The 14,066-nt window shown below is 35.6% G+C and overlaps 1 protein-coding gene across 3 annotated transcripts in view; it reads right to left on the bottom strand.

Moving 5' to 3' along the window:
* LOC148848229 (structural maintenance of chromosomes protein 6B-like) overlaps positions 1-14,066 on the bottom strand; it is a 118,792-nt gene that overhangs the window by 79,575 nt on the left and 25,151 nt on the right. For all 3 annotated transcript variants that reach the window (XM_088952398.1, XM_088952397.1, XM_088952399.1), the window contains 5 exons: positions 9,034-9,168; positions 5,559-5,635; positions 5,378-5,453; positions 3,110-3,184; positions 2,547-2,651 (listed from right to left, as the gene is read on the bottom strand). In XM_088952398.1, coding sequence (XP_088808524.1) covers positions 2,547-2,651; positions 3,110-3,184; positions 5,378-5,453; positions 5,559-5,635; positions 9,034-9,168 — 468 coding nt within the window. The remainder of the gene's footprint in view (positions 1-2,546; positions 2,652-3,109; positions 3,185-5,377; positions 5,454-5,558; positions 5,636-9,033; positions 9,169-14,066) is intronic.

Genomic DNA, 14,066 nt, shown 5'->3' with positions numbered 1-14,066 from the left:
GGAAAGAAAGCCATATGAGAAAGGACCAAGTTACACCCCAAAAGAACAGAGACCAGAAAGGAAAGAAAAGACAGGTATGACTTTGAAAGCAAAGCCCATCAACATCCAAGAACAGAATTGCCCAACGTCTTTCCTCAAAATCTGATGTTTTTTTTATCAGTTTCCTCAAAATCTGATGTTCTTAAGCCTTTACCTTCAAAGCTTCTTTAATTTATTTCCACCCAAATTGACCAGATTACAACTGCTGGAATGGAAAGCCAAATAACTTCACCTCAACGTTTCATCCAACAAGTTTCCAACAATTGCTGAAACTTGGGAAAGTCCAGTAAACATTCAAAGACTTGGAGAAATAGCTCCAAATTTTACATGAGATAGTGCAGTGTGCAAATAAAAGTTCAACGACTTAAACTGGATCTGATTCAAAGTCATACAAATAGATACCATTTATGGTCAGAAGTCCAGTAACTGACTACAATATCATTCTGCTTCTCATCTGACAGAGTTGTCCAAAACCCAGAAATACAGGTTCAAATGGCACCCAAGAACAAAAGAAAAACAGAGATGAAGAGAAGAGAACAGAGAGAACACACAGATTTACGTGGTTCGGCTTATAGCCCATGTCCACAGGTGAAGGAGCAGAAATAGGGCTAGCAATCTTGACCCCAACCCATTTGACCCACCCATACCAAGCCAATCTATTGGCGGGTCAATATGGGTCAAGTAACCCATTAGGGTCAGTGGAAAAGGGTCAGGGTGGGTTGGGTCGAGGGTACCCATTAGGTTTAGGATGGGTTGGGTCGCGTAGGTCAGGATGGGTTGGGTCAAAGTCAGCTCTATCTATACTCGCCAGATCCCAAAAAACAACAGTTGAACTGACTCGAACTCAGACCTCCTAACCTGTCTATATCTCATTACAATTCCAAACCACCATGCCACATTTCATTTTGAGATTAAAAGTGAAATAAAATGGATGTTATTAACTTCTGTGTTCACATGCAATTTTACACAAAAGCACTTCAACAAAAACAATTTTAAAAAGTAATTTTATGAAAAGGACTTTTACGAAAGCATTTTACAAAAGTACATTAAAATGAAAGCACTTTTATAAAAAGTACTTTTACATGAAAGCACATTTATAAAAGTAAATTTACGAAAGTACTTTTACAAAAGCACTTTTACATGAAAATACTTTTACAAAAATATTTACTTTTACACGAAAGCACTTTTACGACTACTTTTATGAAAGCACTTTTATGGAAGTACTTTTATAGAAGTACTTTTATCACAGTACTTTTGCGAAATCACTTTTATAAAAGTTGTGCGTTTTCTGCAATTTTTCGGCTATTTTCAGCATTTTCTCTACTTTTTGGTATTCTCTGCAATTTTTAGTTTTTTTTTTTTTTGCATTTTTCGTAATTTTCTGGTGTTTTTTGTATTTTTCTGCAATTTTTTAGTATTTTTTGCACTTTCTGCAATTTTCTACTATTTTCTGCATTTATCTACACTTTTTGCATTTTTGGGTAAACAGGCTTACCTAACTCATTTTTGTCACGTGGCAGTCTTGAGAGAAATTATTCTCTCAAAAGTTTATATTTTGGGTATACAGGCCATCCCGACCCATTTTTTGTATTTATAGGTGAGGGTAGGTGGGTTAGTATGGGTGAGGGTGGTTAAGGGTCAATATGGATGGGTTAAGTGGGTCGGGTGGGTCAGGGTGGGGTTAGGGTTAGGGTAGGTTATGACCCTTTAACAAGGACTGATGATGGGTCATGGTGGGTTGGTGGGTCAATATGGGTGGGTTGGTATTCAACCCTTACCCAACCCAACCCACCCATTTGCCACCCCTGCAGAAATCCACTTTGTAGTCAACAATGGTGAAGAAAACAAAGTTGTGCACACACAACCTCATTCACAAAAAAACCTAAACCCCAAATACACCCAAATAGCTCGACTTCTCTCTCAAGCCAAAAACTAGTAGACAAGAGAAAACCCCAAATCCATAACTCTTCGTATTCGGGCCGGGTCCATGAGCTGCATATGGATCAGGTACCCAAAAAAAAAAGTTGTGCTTCCACCACAAACCACTATGAAATTTTGCCTTTGGGTCTTTCTCAACTTAATTCAGAGATGGTCATGAAGAGGGTCACGACAAATAATTCGAGGCACAAACATAACAAGTATGATAAAGCCCATAATATTAGGATAAAAATGCAACATCAGCCTTTTATCATAACAAGTATTATAAAGCCCATAATATTGATTATCCCCAACCTAAAAGCAGCTGTCAGTTGCTTTAATTGAACAAGAAACCAAAGGTGTTTCCCAAGTCATGAAATAATGATAAAATCCTTCTATAAAATGCTGGGAAAAATCTTGAAAGTTGTATTACTACGGAGAAATTTTTATCAGTATTTCAATGTAAAAGTAATATAAAAACTTGATATCTAATGGCTTCTTCAATAAATTCTATCTCCCATGACTATTAGAGTATCAATAGTAGTAAAATTATAAAGACAGCAAATACATGTACATCCATATGCACTCACCACATGAGCCCCAATAGGACCAATTGGGGGCCTTCTGAATTTTTTATGGTGTCTCTCAATTGCACGTAAGAGATAGCTTACTCTCTCTCCTCCAAAAGCTGTTACCTGATGAGACAGGAAATGATGCCATACATCCAAGATGATAAATGTGCATAAGAAAATTCTGCTAAATACAACCATATGACATTCTAGCCTTCAGAGACATAACAATAGACATATGGTGGACCTAGTGGAAATTAAGAAGGGATAATGAGGCCCAGTTAAGGTTGGCTAAATCTCAAATCCAAGACCTTAAAGTTCACTAATCATGATAAAGATGTCAAGATCAACATGGAAAAGACAGGTCTAGTCAAGTAGAGGCAGCTTTGGGATGAGAAATGCCATCCTGCATGGACATGGGTGGAGTGGCTAAGTCGGGGCAACAAATAGGTACCCCAGTACACATGCATCCATGTTTCACGTAATGATCCTATAAGAAAGTCCTGCTTATGTACCCTCAAGAATATATCTCAAACTGAAGACTGACTTTAAAGAGTTCACCTACCTAACAATTACATCAGTACCTTGTTTGTTTTATGCTGCTCAAGTTCACAAATTTGAGAACGTATTTCACGAAACTTTTTCTCGTTATAATCGATCTGAAACATCAAGAAACAAATCAGTTAAAATATAAGCAAGATTGAGCAAAGATTAGATATGTCCAAAGTGAAACTTTTAGATTCCCACCATTATCTTATTAAAACCAAGAACATAAGACCAATTTTAAAATTTTTCAACTGAGCTTACAACCAAAAAAATAATGTTATGCAACTAGGTAAAAAAGAAAGAAAGTTGAACATACAAAGAGACTAACTAGTGGAAACAAAAACAAAAGGAACAAAATTGAAATATCAAATCTAGAAGCTGGCATTGATAAATTTTTGAGAAGCTAATGAGACGCTTATGGATTCTATGAGACAAGCACTCAAAAACCAAGATTAAATTCATATGAATTCTAGGAGACGTTCATAAATGTTATGAAGCCCAATGATTAAATTCATATGCAAGCACTCAAAAACCAACACAAGAAGCATGAATAAATGCTAAGCTCTACAGAAGTCACTCAACCTCTAATTCCAGGTTCCTAAAACCCATTGTTTTGTCAAAAATAAAAAACCATTGACTTGGTCAGAACCCATTTGACTAAAATTATCCAACTTTTATGAAAGTAGATTATTTAGACTACTAATATATCATTGAATATTAAACAGATTATAAATTATAATTAAACAGAATAATTTTTATTGCGAAGTAAATAATTGCTATATTAATTTAAGGGTAAAATACAAAAACCTCCCCTGAAGTTTCTGACAATCATAAAAACCTCCCCTATAGTTTCATTTTAACAAATATCTCCCCTGAACTTTTGAGAAACTCGACAAAAACCTTCCTTCCGTAACTGTCCTAGACGGAAAACGTTAGATTGATGTACCAGTTTTTTTCCAAATATCCATTCTACCTTTTTATAAATTATTTTACATACAAAATTACTGAAATAATCCCATTTTAACTCAACAAAAAAACATATTTCGGTAATTTTGTATGTAAAATTACTCAAATGATCATTAACAGAGGTTTTTATTCAGTTAAAATGTGGTTATTTCAATAATTTTGTATGTAAAATAATTTATAAAAGGGTAGAATGGGTATTTGGAAAAAATTGGTGTATCAATCTAACGTTTTCCATCTGGGACAATGACGGAAGGTAGGTTTTTGTTGAGTTTCTCAAATGTTCAGGGGAGATATTTGTTAAAATGAAACAATAGGGGAGGCTCTTATGATTGTAAGAAACTTCAGGGGAGGTTTTTGTATTTTACCCATTAAATTAAGTTAATTATGTTATAAATTGTAATGATAGGATTTGAATTTTTAATAATCTTTATAATTTAATTTCAATATACATAATGTATATAAAATTATAGTTAAATTGAAATGGATAAAGATGTAGAAAGAGTTGATGAATGTTAGGCAATTTAATGGAGTAACTGAGAGGAGAAAGAATTACTTGCATGGGTTATTGGAGGATAAAGAGTTAATAGCATAATTAATGAGGAAAGATAACTTAAGAAGTTAAGGAAAGAGAGAGAGAGAGTTAATAGTGAGGAGAGATAAAATTCTTAAAGGTAATTGGCTGAAAATTTCCAAAAAAAAAAACAGAGCAGAAGGTTGGCAAATCAGATCATTCCATTTTAATATGCAGATATAGATAAGTGGTTGATCAAATGTTGGCTAGACAAAACATTTTGAATGCAGATCCACAGGCTCATCTTTAATCTTAGATTTCCATCTTCTTTTCATCTTTTGCTCCCCCAACCAAATAGTACTTTATATTGCATCAGAATGACAAAGTCGAAAGAAAAAGCACTCAGTGAACATATACGAAAGAGATAAAAGCAAGAGATGAAGAGTTAGTAAAAGAAGCCTACAACTGAGAACATATTGTTATTGGAATAATCAGATATAATACCTTTACAGGAAAAGGAATAACAACAAAAGACATATATCATGCTACAGCTACAGAACTTTATATGGTCATCACTCATCACGATAACTATAAAATAGGCATCCAAACTAATGTAGACATTTTCCTATAACCAAATTTTGCAGAAAGAGAGCTGTAGATGAAGCCATAGCAAGAGCGTTGTCATATAACGGCATCCTCCAACAGAAATTTCAAGCAAAGCATTTACAACATAGAAGAGAGAAGATAATAAATCCATGTGACAGGTGATAGAACTCAATAGCATATCTGTCATTTATAAATTTAAGATAAATCCAAGAGACACGCACACCTCAGCAACAATTTTCTTGATTTCACTTGTTATGGTCAATATGTCTTCAGAAAGGGAATTCTCTTCTTCCATCAATCTGAAATGATTCATTGCTACGGTTAAGAGAAACTGAAAGCAGTACAAGGAAAAATATATACAGACTATCTGGAATGGGCACATTGATGAACAATAAGAAAATAACCTTGTAAAATGTAAATTGGCCACAACAACTTCATCTTCTAGTCCTTTCAGTCTTTCTTCCATCTCACATTCTTCAGCCTTCCAGAAATGACAAATACAGTACAAGTCACATCCTATCGCTGCTTGGCATAAGTAATAAAATCATATCTGCATGCCCAACAATCTAATCATAATGCAATTTCACATTCATATTAAGAAAGACTTAAGAGCCCCACTATGGTATCAAAAGGCGTGGTACCTAACAACTTAATAACCAATCAATTGGTATTTCATTCAAATTCATCTTGGATTCTGATTGGTAAAACTCCTTTAGGTACCATACAAAATTGCCAAGATTAAAATGTCATTTCTTAGTAGATGTTGTGACACTAAATGTGCCATTTCTGTCAATACATATCAATATAGGCTATGCATATTGTACCGGGGTTTCATGATTAAGTTCTAAATATCATCTTGTTGAACACCAATGGATCATTTATAGCTGAACCTGACACATTGAATCAACTTAAACAGTTAAGCTAAATTGTTCATATTGCATTATGGTCTCATAAGTAAATTCTATAACCCTTTCTTGTACAACTCTGATAGATACAAATAATTTATAGCTAGACCTCAATAGCTGAGTCAATTAAGACAATATCTTGACCAAATAGCTTGTCTTGAAAAGTAAACCAAGACTGTCAAAACTTCCCCTTAAGCAAGTTCCAGCTCACTTTGCCTGGAAGGAACTAATGTAATAATCCGATAACAAAACAAAAAATAAATAGGCCTTAAACATAACAAAGACCCCCTCCCCCAATCAAAACCGGTAGCATTTCAAGAATCTCATCAAGAACATATAGAAGGCAAAGAATCTCACTACTATAAACACTTAAACAAGTGAGAAATATCTTGACCAAATAGCTTGTCTTGACAACTAAACCAAGACTGTCAAAACTTCCCCTTAAGCAAGTCCCAGCTCACTTTGCCTGGAAAGAAAGAATGTAACAATCTGATAACAAAACAAAAAATACATAGGCCTTAAACATAAGAAAGACCCCACCAATCAAAACCTGTAGCATTTCAAGAATCTCATCAAGAACATATAAAAGGCACAAAGAATCTCACTACTCGAAACACTTAAACAAGTGAGGAATATGCATCACCTAGGATCTTCAATCAAAACAAATTAGCTCACAATCAAAGAATCATTCATGAATTATCATCTTGTAATTGTTAAATCTGATGTTCCTTCAGCTTCCAACTATACATTCAACAGTTCCCGCTAGCACACTAAACAAGAGTGTCCTTGTAATTAGCCCCAAATAAATCCTTATTAAATTGTAATGGACATATAACAAAAAATAGAATCAAACTCAACCTTACAGGGAAGATTTACAACCTTATTAGGAGTTGCAATAACTCACTCTAGAGGCCCTGCAAAACCTCCAGAATCAAAATTGCCCACTCCAGAATGATCCAACTTCCAAGAAAACTAGAAATACCTGTGTGCCACCACAGATTCCGCCCAATATACAAACATAAAAATCTTTTCATTCTTAATTATTTAGGAAATGCTTCAAGACATCTTTCTTCATCTCAATAACTCCTTGTATTACTTAGCATCACTAGTATCATTCATTGTTTTAAAAGTCAGTGAGATGAGGCAGAGCCAAACTGCCTTGCCTCAGCTGCCTTGTGGCAAAAAGCAGATACCTCATCAACATAGCATCGAACTTAAGAGCATATTAATGTAAAATACTTTGCAAAATTGAACGAAACTTGGTTGGTTACAAATAAAATAAAACAATTTACACTCAAAAAATCTCTCATAGTATATATCTCTCTTAAACCAAAAATCTCTTCACTATTTTCTTACTTAATTTAATAATCCTAATGTGCTACTCTATGTCTCGATGTACTGTATGTGAGAATAGCATCTCCATTGTTATGTTCACCCATGATACATGACATGGGACTGACCAACCCGAAACTAAAAATGGTAGTAATGAATTTTCTTTAAACCAAAAAATAAATAAGAAATTATCAAAACAATAAAGAAATTAAGCAAAATTATTAAATTCCTTTTATCCACTCTCACTTAGAAGCCATTTACTTCGAATAAAGAAGTCGTATATGAAGAAAAATATTCATTTGAACACTTTATAAAATTATTTACACTGAAAATTAGACTAGAATGCATGTAAATTGAGTAAAAAAATTATTTTATTAAGGTAGAAAATTTTATTAATATAAAATAAAATTTCAAAAACATAGAACTCATATTAAAACGAATATATATAATAGATAAGTAAATATAAATTGGCCAATTAAAAATAAATTGTACCCTAAATGCATAAAAAATTACAAATAAACTTACTAATTTAGTAATATATAAATGAATAAACTAACATCTACAAAAAAGTACAAAAATATTCAATTTATGTAGATAAGCTTATATGTTGAAAACAAAGTTTCTAAACATAATAATCATATTAAAAAGAAAATATATAAATTGGTTATAAAAGAAACAAATTGTACTCAAGCATATTAAAACTATAATAAATAAACATATTGGGCATTGCACTTATATGCATAATGACTAAAAAATTATATGCAGATCAGTATTTTAAGAAGGAAGGTAAAATCTGAACCTTTAGATTAGAATATTAGGTCATGCTAGGTTATATATTTGATAGGAGAAAGGAGACAACTTTAGCTAAGTGTCTCACTTTCAATAAACATTAGAGGAGAGCAGACCTTGGACTATCCAAACTGCCTGCTTTGCTCTCTTGTGCTGGAGACAGCTAATCATATTTTTCTGCACTGCTCCTTGGCTAGGATTTGGGGTCCCTTGCTTGCTACCTTTGGGTGGATTAAAAAAGAGAAAATTCCCTGGCAAAAACCAAAATCCGCTAAACAAAATTTTATTATTTGTCTTGATTAATTAAAGAAAACAAATATCGAAAAGTGTTTAATAATATTCTCAAATTTTAAACATTAAATATATAGTTTAACAATGAAACCTGAAATATCGCCAACATATCAGCAAAATATCAGAGATATTTGGAAAAAAATATATTCCCAGAAAGTTTCACATTGTCACCTAGCAAAATGGGGATATTTCATGGAAATCTTGCTAAATATCACCAATACTTGCACTTACTCTTCATTCAGGAAAAGAAATAGTTTACTATTTTAGTTCAAGGAAGAAGATATTATCCCTTCAAGTGAGAATAAACTACAAAATCTAGTTTTAGTCAAGTTTTTCTAGCATTTTAGTGACTAATCATGTATGGACTGGAAATTTGTAATATGCAAATGTCCCTAAGCTCTAAAATGAATGAAAAGAAAGTAAGCTGCATAAAGCAATAAAAGATAACAGTTAAAATATCAAGTCGGAGATGCACAAATAGAACAAGGAGTTGCAATTTTAGAATTACTAAACCTGACAAAAAAAGAGGTACTGTAATTCACAAGTCAAAAAGAACAGCAACCTGTGTATTTTTGACATGTTGCTCCTGAATATCAGAGACTTGTTGCTCAAGCTTTTGAACATCCTTGACCAGGTTATTAATAAGGTTAATTTTGCGCTTCTGTTCCTCCTCTAGCTCAAGCCTCTTTTTTGTAGCCTAAGAAGCAGCATTTGCATATGTAATATAAGAATCCATAACTGTAAGATTCTAGGGCTTATCAAGAAAAGTTTGCAGACAACTTTACAAGTTAAAGACAACCAAGATGACAACAAACTAAACAAAAAATTATAATAGATACAAAGTGGAAGTGGATAGAATCAACATGCATGAGTAGAGCATCTTCTGACGGATTGCCAAAGGTGGAATATCAAGAAGTGATATTCCAGGCCAAGGCATCCTTGTTTCTCTGTTATTCCCTTTTTGGTGGAGTTCTGGGATTGGGTCTATTTTACAGTAATATCATTTATAGATGCAATTTAATATTATTGCTCTCTGGATGATAATTTGAGTAGATGGCATCACATAGACATAGATTCTTCAACAAGGTGAGACATTATCCCCATGGCTCCACTCCGCACCCCCTGTAGCTGAATCTGATGGTTGCTTGTTAGATGTAGACAATAGTCAAAAGGGGTACTTATGTGGCTTGCCTACGAAGAGTAGGGATATTTTTGTCAGTCTCTTTCTGCTTAAGGGTAAAAAGGCCATTTCAATGGCTGAGTTCTTATTCTACATTAATTCTTTTCTCTTCCCCTCCTCTGTTAGTCCTCCTTCCTACTTTACACTGTCATCTTTATTTTTTCTCATTGATCAAAACCTTGGTAACAGAGCAAGTGAAAATAATTCTTCCTCTAATGATTCTTTTCATCTGTGCACATGAGGAAGACCTTATGACTCCAGTTAGTGGCATAAAGGTAGAGTAGGAACACTGACCAATTGTGTTCTATCTTGGACCTAACTTTTAGAGATGCTTAAGTGATTTTTTTAGATTCTTATTCAGCCTGGGTATGTTAACCTAGAGAGGATCTTCAGAAGTTTTCCAGAAAAACCGGTTAGGCTTGTAGATTAAATCTAGTCAGGCTGGCTAGGAAAGTTTGATCCAGAAGATATTTCTTGAATGCCAGAATCAATCAGTGAGTGATTTGAAAGAATTGAAGGTTATGTGAGGATCCCGGCGCCTATGTTTTACCACTGCCCATAACTAGTGAGATAGAATTTGTAGGACGAAATCTCCCTATGCTTCAGGTGATACCTAGGAGAGATTGCTGCTACTAAGCTCTATTCTTTTGTCTTGGGGTGGTTGTTTGGGTGGATTCTTGGCAATAAGCAGTTGTTGGTGTTATCTTTTTTAATTGTTAAGGTGACCCGTTGATACAGAATCCAGTAGTGCTAGTTCAAGTTCCATGGTATAGGAAGCAATTTTGGTACTTGATCCTATGCACATACCCATCACTTCTAAAGCTTGATGGTACAAATACCAATGGGCTCAATTGAAAAAGTTTAGAATAGGTGGACCCGTCAAAGAGAAAAAAAAAAAAACGGGATACTTGACTGAAAAGGAACCTAAACCAAATAATGACAATCCAAAATATGCTAAGTGGGAGCAAGAGAATCTTCTGGTAATGTCATGGCTTGTGCTTTCCATGTAGCCATGCATAAGTAGAAATAGTTTATTCTTGCCTACAGCAAAGGCAATTTGGGATAAAGTGAAGGAGACTTATTCTCACATATTACTGGTTTCTTTATTTAGTATCTAATACATGAGAAAACAGCAATTCTGCATATGTACTAGAAGTATTGAGTTGAAGAATATTAACACATAGAGCGCATACAGGTAAGGTTATTGTCAATTAATTTTCACTTTTTCTAGGATTTTCATTTCATCTATTCTCTTATTAATCTACTCATTTTGCATGTGGAAATCTTAATATTATTGAAACGTCTTCATTAGATGTTCAAGACTGCTATCAGCCTTGAACCCTAATAGATTTCAGGTTCGAAAAAAGGAGAAAAAGGTATAGAGGAGAGAGGAGAAAGAGTAGAGAGAGTGGGACCACAGCTGTGGGGCCCACATCAGTGTTCTCTACACTCCCCCTCAAGTTGGGAATAAATGTTCATCATTCCCAACTTGGATAGATCTGCCTCTAGCTCCTTTCTTGATACGGCTTTGGTGAGAATATATGCTAGTTGCATACTGGATGTGATGTAAGAGAGGCATACTTCTTGACATGAGACCCTCTCTCGTACAAAATGTCGGTCAACTTCAATGTGTTTGGTTCTGTCATGTTGCACTAGATTATGTGCTATATTAATAGTTACTTGATTATCACAATACAGCATCAGGGGCTTCTCATACTCAATACCCAACTCCTCAAGTAGAGATCTCAGCCATAGGATTTCAGCCACACCGTTAGCCATTGACCTGTATTCTGCTTCGACACTAGATCGGGAGACAACACTCTGTTTCTTACTTCTCCAAGAAACAAGATTACCTCCCACAAGAGCACAATATCCTAAGGTAAACATTCTGTCATCAACACTCCCAGCCCAATCGGCATTCGTATAGACCTCCACCTTTATGTGGTTATTGTTCTTGAACAGTATACCCCTACTCGGGCAGATGTGGCAGGAGCTGAAGGTGACTGGCGGTGGCTGAGCTGAACTTCCACCTTCCTTTTCTAACTGTATTAGGGCAGCCCAAACTGCAGCTAAGGTCTCTAAAGGTGTTCCTCTTGTGCCAGATGAGGATGTTGAATCAATGTTCACGGCCACATGAGCATTGCCCTTCTTGCTTCTCAACTTTGCCGGAACCAAGTGAGGATACAGTTTCCAACATGTTTCTTTTGTATGTTTGGGTTTCTTACAATGTTCGCATACCACATCCCTTTTGTCTTCCTTCCTCCTGTCCTTCTCTGAATCACCTCCTGATTTGAGTTTGACAGCTACAAAGGCTGGTGTGAGAGGCTGACGTTACATCATAACTTTCCTTCTGGTTTCTTCATTGTGTACTAAGTAGTATGTCTGTGAGAGAGTCACACTGTCTCTAGTCAAAATCTGTTGCCGCACAATATCATACTCTGAATTTAGGTCCGACAGAAACTCAAACATCCGGTTTGTCTCAACATGTCTTCTATATATTTGTGCATCTTTGGGACTCTCCCACTCAAGAGTCTCCAAGTGATCAATCTCACGCCACAGAGACTGCAAGGTAGAGAAGTATACTGAAATCGGTTTCTCTCCTTGTTTAAGGTTTTTCACTTCACATTTCAATTCATATGCTTTGGCAACATTAAGGGGTTGGGAATAAGTTTCTTTCATAACATCCCATATCTCCTTAGTTGTCTTTGCCCACAAGTAATTTTCGGCTAACATGAGGCTACATAGAATTACACATCCATGTCATAACCAAGTAGTTTTCTTGGATCCACTTAGTATACATAGAGTCTCCCTTGGGGGGTTCTTTCGCATCTCCCAAGAGGTACCCTAATTTACCTCCTCCCCCAATAGCCATCATGATTGATTGGGCCCATTCCAAATAGTTTGATCCATCAAACTTTACGGTTGTAATCTGACCACCTGTCTCAGAAACACTACCATAACTGTTGTTCCCAAAACTGCCTTCTGCCTGATTTTTAAACTCCATCTCGGTCAAGTCTCAAAAACAGCACTTGGACTACCAATCACAATCAAAACAATGTAGGACCAATCTGCATTCACAGTGTATGTGCACAAAACAGGTATAAATCTGATCTGAAACCAACTAGCAAACACAACAGCAACAGTCCGTATAGTTCTCACCCCTTAAGAGAGTTTGAAAACCCCAAAAGGATCTGAAAAATCAACTTAGAAGCAGGTCTGATATGCTTAGCAAAATTAGGGTTTTAATCAGTCCTTAAAGAAAACATTTCAGTTGCACATTCCAATCAGTACCGTACAAATAGACTTGCAGTAGGGTTAATATGAAACCCTAAAAGCTTATCAATGCTAACAAAACTTGAGGACTCCAGGTAAATCGCAAGGTTCAGTCTAACATTAAGGCTTGCCACAAGCTTATTAGGGTTTGCCGCAAGATCACTTTCAAACCCTAGAGTAGGAGAAAAGAACCCTAAGGCAGTTCGGCCTAACATTAGGGTTTGCTATAAAACCCCAGAGAATAGAAGGGAGAAAACCCTAGAATGGTTCGGCCGCCCTTTCCAGATAGGTCCAACCTATCCACTCTGATAGTACTTCTCTTAGAAAATAGATAACTTACAAAGAAAAACTGTTCGCTGCCTTCCAAGGTTACCCGAACCCTAGTCTTCTCTGATTCTTCCTGATCACCAACGCTCTGCAACCATGACAAGTCTTCAATAGCTGCTAAACCCTCTGGCGATCTCCAAGAATCAGTCCATGAACTCCACTTTCTCAGCTTCCAGCCCTAGGGGATTCTCATGTGGTCGGCTGGACTAGACTCACATGAGAAATCCTAACCTTGCTCCGATACCAAGTAGATGTTCAAGACTGCTATCAGCCTTGAAACCTAATAGATTTCAGGTTCGAAAAAGGAGAAAAAGGTATAGATGAGAGAGGAGAAAGAGTAGAGAGAGAGCAATAGAACACAAGAATTGAAAAGAATGACAGAATCTGAATGTTCTGCCGCCGCCACTTCTATTTAGTATTTATAGGTTATGCTAGTTACATGAAAGGACAAATCTGCCCTTGGTATTTACATAACACATAAAACAATATAAAACTGAAATATAAATAACAACTGGAATAACAGATTGATCATCAACTAACCCTAGGATGACTGGGGCACATTCTACCCTACGGACAGAGTGGGCCACAATTGTGGGGCCCACATCAGTGTTCTCTACGTCTTCAAATTCTTTGTCATGACACTTTACAGCATATGTCAGAACAAAGTTGGGGTTTATTCTGACAGTGTGTCATTACATCTTCTCCATAGAAATAGATTTCCCTGGAATTAGTAAAGCTACAGTAGTGCGTCATTGCATCCCACTAAAATATTTTAGGGTATGTTATTGCTTGTTTTTCATTCAAGGCTACATAAG

This window comes from Nelumbo lutea, chromosome 6 (genome assembly GCF_056320005.1).
Source record: "Nelumbo lutea isolate HS-2025 chromosome 6, American lotus-T2T, whole genome shotgun sequence".
Lineage (NCBI taxonomy): Eukaryota > Viridiplantae > Streptophyta > Magnoliopsida > Proteales > Nelumbonaceae > Nelumbo > Nelumbo lutea.
The sequence above is the reverse complement of the archived record's forward strand: the minus strand, read 5'-3'. Positions and strand labels throughout refer to the sequence as shown.